We start from the raw sequence: 12,823 nt of genomic DNA, 5'->3' as shown, positions 1-12,823 counted from the left end.
CTAGACATGTTAGAGCAGCGTGCATGATGTTTACCTCTGCAAATCAGACTGTCATAGAATTGTGGATGTTCTGCAGTTCGGGCATTTTAGATTTGTTTAACATACAATTGTGGAGATTTATAAAAACTTGTGTAGAGAAGAGGTGCAGTTGCCCATAGCAGCCAATTTAAATTGCTTCATTCATTTTAAAGCCTTTTTAGTTTTGGGTTTTTATAAATGTCCCCAACAGTATTGTACAGAACATTTTGTTGCAGTAGTTTACATTTTGAACCCCCTTCTCCTAAATTATTAAAGGGGTACTCCACTGCCCCAGTGTTCAGAACATTTGGTTCCAAAAGCCCATTTAGTTCTGCCACGCCCCCTCAATGCAAGTCTATGGGAGGGGGCGTACGCCCCCTCCCATAGACTTGCATTGAGGTGGCGTGGTCGTGACATCACGACCACGCACCGAGCTTTGGGAACTAAATGTTCTGAAAGCTCGGGCAGTGGAGTACCCCTTTAAGTATGGGTCTTCAATATTAGAATATAAAATTAATCCAGTACACTGTGAAGATGGGTCGTTGATGCCTTTGTTGGGGGCCATATCTGTTTTGGTATCCATATTGCATGTATTCAGAATATGATGCCATAAAAAGTTTTATATGCATGTACTGTACCTTTTTTGTGCTTCCACCAGCACATTAAATTTTTTTCACATTTTAAAGTGTAAATCTATGATGGTAAGAAAAAAAAAAAAACTAAATTGTGATATTACAGAGGTTTTCTCTCCTACAAGTGTTGCTTCTAAGGGACAGTATAGTGCCTTATGGCGGATATATTTATCATAACAACAATATTTTTTTAAGGACAGGTGCTTCAACTTGATTTAAAAATGGAACTGCTTATCAGATATATTTATTGCGTTATAGTATGTCAATACATGATTACAGGAGGGAACTGGAGTCTGGGACCCCTACTGATCACCAAAACATGGGGCCTCGTTTAACAGTCAATAGACTGACCTTTCCCAAATAGAACCTTTTGCGTTGTATGGAGGGGTGATCAGTGGCTTTGCTCACTCAGTCAATAGTAAATAGGGATAGGCTTCATAGGAAGAAAAAAACTACACCTTTTTAAATTGCATGATGACTAATGCCAGAAGTCTGTCCAATAAAACAGAGGAACTGGAGTGGTTGATGTCTGAGGAGGATTATGACATAGTAGGTATAACAGAGCCATGGTTGGACGATAGCTGTGACTGGGCGGTCAACATACAGGGTTATAGTCTATTCAGGAAGGATCGGACAAAACAGAAAGGGGGAGGAGTTTGGCTTTATGTGAAATATATGGAGATAAAAATAATAAAATTCTGATAGGGATTTGCTATAAGCCACCAAACATAATGGAAGAGCAAGAAGATCAATTACTGAGGCAAATAAACAAGACAGCAAATCAAAATAATGTGGCAATAATGGGGGACTTTAACAATCATGATATAAACTGGGAGACTGAGACCTGTGAATCTCATAAAGGAAACAGGTTTCTGACTATAGCTAAAGACAATTATCTGTCCCAAATGGTGCAGGGCCCGACCAGAGGGGGCGCCCTACTAGACTTAATATTAACCAACAGACCTGACAGAGTAACTGATGTGCAAGTAGAAGGACACCTAGGAAATAGTGATCATAATACAATACATTATAACTTGTTCTTCAATAAGGGAATCTCTCGAGGGGCCACAAAAACAATGAACTTCAGGAAGGCAAAGTTTAATCAACTCAGAGAAGCCCTTAAAAATATACATTGGGATAATGTCCTCAAAAACAATAATACTGACACTAAATGGGAGACTTTTAAAAATATCTTAAATTCTCACTGTAAGATGTATATACCCTATGGGAATAAAAGGGTCAGAAATAAAAGAAAACCAATATGGATGAATAAAAATGTTAAGGGGCCATAAATGACAAAAATAAAGCATTATTAAATTACTAAAAGAGGACAGCAGTGAAGAAGCATGAAAAAGCTATAGAGAAAAATTTAAAATATGTAAACAGATAAAAGACGCAAAAATAGAGACAGAAAGACTCATTGCCAAAGAGAGTAAAACTAACCCCAAAATGTTTTTTTTAACTATATAAATAGCAAAAAGGTTAAAAATGAAAATGTTGGCCCTTTAATAAAATGATGAGGAGGAAATCATAAACGGGGATCAGGAAAAAGCAAATATACTAAACAAATTCTTCTCCACTGTATACACCGAGGAAAATGAAATGCCAGGTGAAATACAGCGAGATAAGGTAAACTCCCCAGTACAGGTCACCTGTCTAACCCAGGAAGAAGTACAGTGCCACCTACAAAAAAATCTAAAAAGACAAATCACCAGGTCCAGATGACATCCACCCCCGTGTTCTAAAGGAATTAAGTAATCAAATAGACAGACCCTATTTTTAATATTCAGGGACTGTATAGTGACAGGGACTGTTCCCCAGGACTGGCACATGTCAAATGTTGTGCCAATATTTAAAAAGAGATCAAAAGGTGACCCCGGGAATTATAGGCCTTTTAGTTTAACCTCCGTTGCATGTAAATTGTTTAAGGGTTTTCTAAGGGATGCTATTTTGGAGTATCTTGATAAAAATAAATGTATGACTCCATATCAGCACGGCTTTATGAGGGATCGGTCCTGTCAAATTATCCTGATCAGCTTTTATGAGGAGGTGAGCTCCAGACTGGACCAGGGGCAATCACTGGATGTTGTATATCTGGATTTTTCCAAAGCATTTGCTACGGTGCCACATAAAAGATTGGTGCATAAAATGAGAGGGATTGGGCTGGGGGGAAATGTGCGCAAGTAGGTAAGTAACTGGCTCAGTGATAGGAAACAGAGGGTGGTTATTAATGGTACTTATTCTGATTGGGTTACTGTTACTAGTGGGGTACCACAGAGGTCTGTCTTGGGTCCTGTTCTATTTAATATATTTATTAATGACCTTTGTAGAAGGGACTAAACTCTGTAAAGCGGTAAACACTATAGAGGGCAGTGCACTGTTACAAATGGATCTGAATAGGTTGGAGGTTTAAACTGGGAAGTGGCAGATGAGGTCGACCGTGTTTTTGCCTACGGTCGGGAAACCGCATACGGCCGAAAAATACATTTTAAGGAAAGAAGGTTTGTACACCAGCACAGATGGGGGTTCTTTACTGTAAGAGCAGTGAGACTGTGGAAGTGGTCATGGTGAACTCTGTAAAATAATTTTAAAGGGGCCTGGTTGCATTTTTGGAGAATAACATTACAGGTTATGGATTATAGATCTATATGGACAGAAGGTTGATCTAGGGATCTATTCTGATGCCATATTTGGAGTCGGGAAGGAATTTTTACTTCTAGTATGAGGGTTTTTTGCTTTCTTCTGGATCAACTCAGTAGGGAATCATTAGGGTTATAGGTTGAACTTGATTGACTCTGGTCTTTTTTCGACCTTATGAACTATGTTACTATGTATACCTCATTGTATCAGTTTACCAAAAGTATGTGACTGGAAAGCAGTTTTTATTATATAGGGGTAGAAGTATATACAGTGAAAACTCTTTGAAAAGGTGTAAAAAAAAATTGCATTGTAATGTGGACTTATTAAAGAAAATCACTGCTATACATAATGTATGGTGGACTAAATTCTGTCTGGATTAGGGGGTGATCTTATGGAGAGATTTTCACTATATGTTATAATTTTTGAGTTACATAGGATGGAATATAATCAAGTTTTTGCCTTTTAATATATTGTGCCCTTACAAACCTGTTTTATGTCTTAATGCAGCTATAGGCTTAATGGGGTTGTCCAGTGGAATGAGTTCAGTTACTAATGTCCCCAGGCTGCCTACAAAATAATAAACACTTTAACTCCCCTTCCGCCACTCCCTTGTAGCTCCAGGATCCGGGCAACCCCTCTCCGGCAGGTCTCCACTGACAGTTTGCTTCAGCAGAAGTCAGAGCTTTGCCCCAAGCTGCAAAGCATAGCATCTACAGCCAGGGTAACTGACAGTGCCGCCCGCCATTCACTGGTTATGCAAGGACACCCCTGCGGCCAGTGATTGGCGGTGCTGTGATGTCATGTCTCTGGCCAACTCCTGCTGAAACAGGCTGTCAGTGGAGACCCTCCGGAGGTGAATTGCCCGGAGCTATGAAGGAGAGCCGGAAGATGAGTTAATGCCTTTTTAAAGGAGTTGTACAGCCAAAGTGTTCATTAAATAAATAAAACAGTCTTACTTTCTTAGCTCCCATGCAGCTGTCAGGACATATGAGAGCTCTGCCCTCCAGGTTTGGAGATGTGATGTCACACCTCTGCTCAGTTGCTGAGACAGGACAGCGCAGCCAATGATTAAATAAGCGGGAATGTGACATCTTGTCCCCAAACCCAAAAATGCGCAGCAAGGGAAGTGGAGCGCTGTTGCAGCAGCGCACGAGCGAGGAAGGTAAGAGTGCTTAATAGTTTAAATGTGTCCCCCACCTTCATTGTAAATGGTCCCTTGGGCGATGAGCTATACTCGCCAAGTCCCATCTGCTGCTCTGTAATCACGCCCCCACAGCATGATTGACTGTCCTCGTCACTACTCTGCTTCCGCAGCAAATGGAACCATAGGCTGTCAGTCACACTGAAGGGGCGTATGGGGATGGGGTGTGCGTGTTTATTTTATTTATTTATTTATTTTTTAAATAATATATAACATTGATTGTTGAATACTCATCTGAATATCTTTTTGTTGGTATGCTGTGAGCGAGCTGCATCATATCAGACTGAGATCACAAAAAAGGTGTTAATACTGTCTTTCCGTAAATATTGACAGCCTCAACAGTTTTGTATTTTTTTTTTTAGAGAGGAAAGCTGTGACTAAACTATCGTTGTGAGATGTTTTGTTAGCACATTAGTTATGTATGCCAAAATTAGGAAACACTTTCTACAGGCTAGACCTGTTGTACAGGAGGAAAGTTACAACAAGTGTATGATGACATTTCTGAAATTTGTGGTCGATTTCAGATCCCAATTAAAACAAATGTCTCGTACAAATGACACTATTAAAGGGATTTTGAAAGCCATGCAGTATCTGTTAGATTTTAGGTTATTAGTGCTAAATCCTAGAAAGCCCTTTTTATATGTGATCCACTGTAAGTGTATGTAATGATATAAAAATATGTATGCCTTTCACACGACACTCACATTTATCTATTGGTTTTCTTTGTGTTTAGACGGTTCGCCATGGATTTCCCTTTGAGCCGTCCTCGATGGCATTTGATCCTGTTCAGAAGATTCTTGCAATCGGCACAAATCATGGAGCTCTAAGGCTGTATCCTTTTCAGTACATTTCTATTGCACAACAGATAATGTCAGAAAAAATGACTGGACAAAGATCTCATTGGTAACAGGTATTTCATGTCAGAGAATATGAAGGCAAACACAACAGTGCTTATTACTTTTATAAGAATGTGTTTTAAAACTCAGGAATTTTTTTTTCTTTCCTTCCCCCCCCCCCCCCCCCCCCCTATAGTCCTTTCTGGGGCCAACATATAAGTCTTTGTGCTATTATGCAAAATGATGCTCAAAAGCCCAGTGGGTGTTCCTCAGATAGGTCCTACCCATGTCCTGTTTATTACCGCCCCCTTGCATCCACCTACCCCGTTTGACACCCTCTAGATAAAGAAGAATTGGATTTACCGGTACTGAAGCTCATATCTTGCTCAGAAACACCCCCTGGGTTTTTGAACCTCTTTTGCAAACTAAAAAAGACTTCTATCCCTGTGCCGGAAAAAATACTATAAAAATAAAAAAGGTATGCCTGGGATTCTGATCACTAGCCCTATCCATCATTGTTCTTATTTACACTATAATCGGTAAATGTATATACCCTAAATAGTGGTAAAGGATTTGACACATTGAGGACAGGACATTGATTTCTATGTGGTGATATATCTTTATCCAGGAAACTGAGTACTCTTCCCCCTTTCTCCTGACTAGAGGCTTTTATTCCAGTATACAAGACTTGACTCTCTTTGAAAGTATGATACACAAATAAATGACACTCAATGTATAGTATTTAAATGTTTTGTGTAGTTTTCTACATAATCCATCATCTTGAGCATTCTAGTTGCACATGCTCAGTTTCTGCCCTAGAAGTTATAGGAGGGTGAACTGTTTGTCAATTAAACAGCACAAGATGAGAACTAGGAACTAATGTGAGTGGCCCTACAGTGAGGGAGTGCAATATGAAATGCACAAGAGTGAGGAGGACAGCCTGGGGTAGATGTCGGCAATGTGGTGGCAGAACTGATTATAACATTCTGTTATTGTCAATGGGTTACAGAAGAAGCAGAATGAATGTGTTCCAGTTGTCTTTGTTAGCGGGATTGTACATACTTAATCCTAACAACTTTTTACTAATCTTTGTCCTATATAATGGGGATAGCAAAGTGTTATGAAGTAATCCAAAATGTTATTGAAGACAACTTTTGTAAAGATAACAATAAAAATCCATGGTTATTCCCTTTTTTTTTTTTATTAACTGATGCTAGAAAGTTAAACAGATTTGTAAATGACTTCTATTAAACAATCTTAATCCTTCAGCTGCTGTATACTACAGAGGAGATTCTTTTCTTTTTTGATTTCTTTTCTGTCACAACCACTGTGCTCTCTGCTGACACCTCTGTCCATGTCAGGAACGTTCCAGAATATGAGAAAATCCCCATAGCAAGCAGATGCTGCCCTGGACAGTTCCTAAAATGGACAGAGGTGTCAGCAGATAGCACAGTGGTCATGACAGAAAATAAAACCTAAAAGAAAAGAATTTCCTGTGTAGTATACAACCGCTAATAAGTACTGGAAGGATTATGATTTTCTTAATAGAAGTAATTTACAAATCTGTTTAACTTTCTTGCACCAGTTGATTAAAAAATAAATAAAATAAAAATAAAGTTTTCCACCAGAGTAACCCTTTAACCTCTTAAGGACCCAGTCAATTTTCAGTGTAGGGCCCGGCCATTTTTTGCACATATGACCACTGTCACTTTAAGTATTAATAACTCTGGGATGCTTTTACCTTTCATTCTGATTCCGAGATTGTTTTTCCGTGACATATTCTACTTTGTTAGTGCTAAAATGTTGTCGATACTTGCATAATTTCTTGATAAAAAATTCAAAAATTTGATGAAAAAATTGAAACTTTAGCTTTTTTTAGTTTTTTACTTTGAAGCTCTCTGCTTATAAGGAAAATGAATATTCCAAATAAATTATATATTGATTCACATATACAATATGTCTACTTTTTGTTTGCATCATAAAGTTGACATGTTTTTACTTTTTGAAGACATCAGAGGGCTTCAAAGTATAGCAGCAATTTTCCAATTTTTCACAAAATTTTCAAAATCGTAATGTTTCAGGGACCAGTTCTGTTTTGAAGTGGATTTGAAGGGCCTTCTTATTAGAAATACCCCATAAATGACACCATTATAAAAACTGCACCCCTCAAAGTATTCAAAATAACATTCAAAAGATTTGTTAACCCTTTAGGTGTTTCACAAGAATAGCAGCAAATTGAAGGAGAAAATTCAAATTCTTCATATTTTACACTGGCATGTTCTTGTAGACCCAGTTATTGAAATTTTACAAGGGTTAAAAGGTGAGAAATCTTCCTAAAATGTGTAACCCAATTATGGAAATACCTCATATGTGTATGTCAAGTGCTATGTGGGTGCACTAGAGGGCTCAGAAAGGAAGGAGCGACAGTGGGATTTTGGATAGTGAGTTTTTGGGGGGCAAAAGGTTTTTGGGGGGCATGTCACATTTAAAAAGCCCCTATGGTGCCAGAACAGCAAAAAAAAAAATAAATAAACCAACATGGCATACTATTTTGGAAACTACACCCCTCAAGGAACCTAACAAGGCGTACAGTGAGCCTTAACATCCCACAGGTGTTTGATGTCTTTTCGTTAGAGTTGGATGTGTAAATACATTTTTTTTTTCACTAAAATGCTAGTTTTCCCCCAAATTAATTTTTTACAAGAGGTAATAGGAGAAAATGCCCCCCAAAATTTGTAACCCCATCTCTTCTGAGTATGGAAATACCCCATGTGTGGATGTCAAGTGCACTGCTGGCGCACTACAATGCTCAGAAGAGAAGGAGTCACATTTGGCTTTTGGAAAACAAATTTTGCTGAAATGATTTTTGGGGGGCATGTCCCATTTAGGAAGCCCCTATGGTGCCAGGACAGCAAAAAAAGAAAAAAAAACAAAAACCTACATGGCATACTATTTTGGAATCTACACCCCTCAAGGAACCTAACAAGGGGTACAGTGAGCCTTAACACCTCACAGGTGCTTGACAACTTTTTGTTAAAGTTGGATGTGTAAATGAAAAAAACATTTTTTTTTCATTTAAATGCTGTTTTTCCCCCAAACTTTACATTTTACAAGGGGTAATAGGAGAAAATGACCTCCAAAATTTGTAACCCCATTTTTTCTGAATATGGAAATACCCCATGTGTGGAAGTGCTCTGCTGGCGCACTACAATGCTCAGAAGAGGAGGAGCACCATTGAACTTTTGGAAAGAGAATTTGTTTGGAATGGAAGTCAGGGGCCATGTCCGTTTACAAAGCCCCCCGTGGTGTCAGAACAGTGGACCCCCCCCCACATGTGACCCTGTTTTGGAAACTACACCCCTCACAGAATTTAATAAGGGGTGCAGTGAGTATTTACACCCCACTGGCGTTTGACAGATCTTTGGAACAGTGGGCTGTGCAAATGAAAAATTTAATTTTTCATTTTCACGGACCACTGTTACACACTTTGGGTTGTGAATGCTCACTGTACCCCTTATTACATTAAATGAGGGGTGTAGTTTCCAAACTGGGGTCACATGTGGGGGGGGGGGTTCCATTGTTCTTGCACTATGGGGGCTTTGTAAACACACGTGGCCTTCAATTCCGGGCAAATTTTCTCTTCAAAAGCCCAATGGCGCTCCTTCTCTTCTGAGCATTGTAGTGCGCCAGCAGAGCACTTTACATCCACATATGGGGTTTAGTGAATTTTTGTGAAATTATTATTATTTTGTTTTTCATTTTCCCATCCCACTTTTAATGAAAATTCATCAGACACCTGTGGGGTGTTTAAAGCTCACTATACCCCTTGTTACATTCCATGAGGGGTGTTGTTTCCAAAATGGGGTCACATGTGGGGAATTTATTTTTTTCCGTTTGGCAGAACCGCTGTAAAATTAGCCACCCCTGTGCAAATCACCAACTTAGGTGTCAAATGTACGTAGTGTGCTCTCACTCCTGAGCCTTGTTGTGCATCCACAGAGCATTTTAACCCCCCCCTCCCCGCCCCCAATCTGTTATTGGTCGTCGCTTCTAGACGACCAATAGCAGGGATAGGAGGGGTGGCACCCCTGCCACCTCACTCCTATCTCTTCAGGGGGGTCATGGGTGTCTTGGACAACCATGATCCCCTTTTATTTTCCGGGTCACCGGACACCCGTATGACCCGGAATTGCCGCAAATCGCCAGTGTGAATTCACTGGCAATTTGCGGCGACTGCCGACATGGGGGTCGTCTGATGACCCCCCTGGGCATTTGCGCGGGGTGCCTGCTGATTGATATCGGCAGTCACCCCGGTCCCCACCCAGCGCTTTGCGGGGACCAAAATTCCCACGGGTGTACAGGTACGTCCTTGGTCTTTAAGTACCAGGGTGTCAGGATGTATCCGTATGCCCTGGGTCCTTAACTGGTTATGGACAAAGCCAGGTTTCATTTTTGGGTTTTCGCTTTTACTCCTCTTCTTTTAGGAGAGATAACTCTTTTATTTTTCTATCCACTGAGCCATGTGAGGGCTTGTTTTTTGTGGGACCAATTGTTCTTTGCAATGACAGCTTACCAATGTATCATTTTACCATAAAATGTATGGCAAAGGAAAAAAATATATATATATTTTTTTAGCAAATTTTGCAAAAATACAAATAGCGGAAACAATACAAGGGAATGGTATACATTACAGGCACTACAATACAATGACAAGAATTTATGGCCAATGTCACATAAAGGTAGCAATGTGGAGTCGAGCAGAGGCCGAGAATGCAGCACACATTAGAGCATCCCCACATAAGTTAATGTAAAAATACAATCCCCAATGTAAAATTCTACAAAGGTAGGTAGGGCATGGTATTAAGAAAAGAGTAGCAACTAAAACAAAAACACTGTATGATGATCTGTAGTTTTTATAATTACCATTTTTGTTTTGTTGGAACTTTTTGATTGCTTTTTTTATTTTAATTTTTTTTATTTATAAAAAGACATACAGTATATGATTTGTGATGTTTGGTATCTTTTTTCTTTTTACATTTATGCCGTTCATTGTGCAGGATAATAAACATTTTATTTTAATAGATTGCACATTTACGCATGCAGCGATACTAGATATGTAGTGTTGTAGTGTTATTCATATATATATATATATATATATATATATGTGTGTGTGTGTATATATAAAATATACTTTTAAATCTCTGGTTTTAGGGACTGGGCTTCAACTTTTCTGTGGCAGGGTGAATCTATGTTAGTTAGAAGTGTTCAGTAAGATGGTTTATTGAAGTTACCAATATTAGTATTAGGGTTATCTCTTTATAACTTTCTGCTAGTTGGCACATATAACTACCTCTGCAAAACATTTTGAGTAGTGGACATGATGGGGTTTTGGAGATGGACCACCTTCATTCAGTCATGTGTGACTAAGAAGGTCCGCCCCCAAAACACCATCGGGTCCACTGATGGGAGAGTTGGAAACTGTCTGAGACTGCAGCTTGCCATATCTGTGTGTATTCTATTTCTACTAAAATCCATACCTGAGAATACTTGAAGAAAATAAAGAAAATTAAAGCAATCTCTTCTGAAATGTGAGATATTGCCCATGCTGGGTATACAGATCTCTGAGTCAACTGTGTTAAATTGAATTGTTTAATCTCTTGAAGTTTATACCATACTATGGATTAATGGAGACTGAGTGAAGCTCCATAGCACAGGGGATGTTATGTTACTATATGAAAAGCGGGAACTGTGAGGCTTTTGATATTTAGTTATTTGTTTCACAAGGAGGACTTTGTGGCTGAAGCAAGCGGAGCCCATTGACTTCATTGAGTAGCAACACAATCCGCTTGCATATTTTTCACTGCACAAGAAAAGCCTTTGACTTTTTGACATTTTTTTTATGGTGTTTGTAATTTTTTTTTGTTCAATAGAAAAACAGTTGGAAAACATGCCATAAAAGACCCTATTTAAAGCATACTGCATTTTGAATAATATATTTCTGACCACCAAAATTAAAATGATTGGAAAATATACTTTGAAGCATCATGCTACGGCAGTGTCTGTTACCTAAATATTAGAAGCTACTACGTTGTCGCAAAAAACTAACAAAACATGGAAGGTAATCTTTCTTTATTTTCCATAGCAACCAGTGACAGCTGTTTTTTTTATCTTGAACATCTCTGGTAAGATTAAAACTGAGGTCTATTTGGTTGCTATGGGAAAGAAAGACAGTTTAACAGGCAGTTGTTTATCTCCCTATGTAGCATAACAGTTAGCCTTTTGTGCTTCACACTTCTTTTGCCTTTATCTTTTGATACAGGAAGCAGCTTCTTCCTGTTAATATATCAGCGCTATATGGGGTGATAGCTTGATCTCCCAATGACTGAAAATCTAAAAGTCTCCCTCTATACACCACAATTTGCTGCATCTTTAAAGCGTCAGATCCCACAATAAAAAAATTTCACATAGTACCTAATCCTGACCATGTACATATATCTTTCTGCCTCTGTTACCTATATTTATTATAATGATACCTCTTTTTATTTGCTCACAGTGATAGAAATCCTCTCAGTGGAAGGGTGCTTGTCCCTACCTTATGGTGGTGGGAGGTGATTGGTGTGTCTGCTTATGCAGCCTTGTCCATGAGTTCTCTCTTGTCCATGACTCATAGACAAGCATGATGCTGCTGCAGGACTGGTTAGTGTCCCAGTAGGTATGGGGACCCCTAGTGGTGGGATTTTCAGGGGCCTTTTCTTTATTAAATTTTTTATTTAATACTTTATTTTATAATTTGACAATCCCCAAATATTTTACATATTACATGACCTATATATTAACACAAAACATACAATACTCAATACCCAGTCCCTCCCGCCCCTCCCCCCCCCCCCCCCTTAACAGCAGCGGGGAAAAAACAAAACATAAAATGATCTTCTTCTATAGATCAATCTGTCCATCCCGACCAGGCCTTCTCATATTTAATCAGACCTTTCCTTGTACCCTGACTTTTCAAATTTTCATATTTTTTTTAATCTTTTGAGTTAATCTTAGCCTTACACCAATTTTTGAGCCTTTTTTTTTTTGTCAAATAACCCTCTCAAAATTACCTCTCTAGCCAACATCAATATATTGTTTAACAATTCACGACATTTACCGACATTACCCATGTCTCCCAATATGGTCTCTGTCCCCAACCAATCCCTTTTTGATATTTAATTTCAATTATTTGAATATTTTTTTCCCCAAATTCTTGTACTTTAGGACATTCCCATAATAAATGCATAAGATCTGCTTCAACCCTTCCACACTTGGGACATTTTGAGTTATTCCTATAAACTATATTTTTTAATTGTAATGGCAAATAATATAAATAATGAATTATACTAAGTGGCAAAATTTGACATTTTTTATTGGAGGAGCTTTTTTTGACATTCCATAAAATCATTTCCCACTATTCCATTGAGAATCGTACCAAAATATTTTTCCCATTTCCCTTT

General features: G+C 38.6%; 1 protein-coding gene across 3 annotated transcripts in view; it reads left to right on the top strand.

The window, feature by feature from the left end:
• The window catches only part of STXBP5 (syntaxin binding protein 5), a 530,024-nt gene that overhangs the window by 13,157 nt on the left and 504,044 nt on the right, over positions 1 to 12,823 (top strand). For all 3 annotated transcript variants that reach the window (XM_056567305.1, XM_056567304.1, XM_056567306.1), the window contains exon 2: positions 5,225 to 5,322. In XM_056567305.1, the coding sequence (XP_056423280.1) occupies positions 5,225 to 5,322 (98 nt within the window). The remainder of the gene's footprint in view (positions 1 to 5,224; positions 5,323 to 12,823) is intronic.

This window comes from Hyla sarda, chromosome 3 (assembly GCF_029499605.1).
Source record: "Hyla sarda isolate aHylSar1 chromosome 3, aHylSar1.hap1, whole genome shotgun sequence".
NCBI classification, from domain to species: domain Eukaryota; kingdom Metazoa; phylum Chordata; class Amphibia; order Anura; family Hylidae; genus Hyla; species Hyla sarda.
Note: the sequence above shows the minus strand (reverse complement) of the source record. Positions and strands in the feature narration are given on the sequence as shown.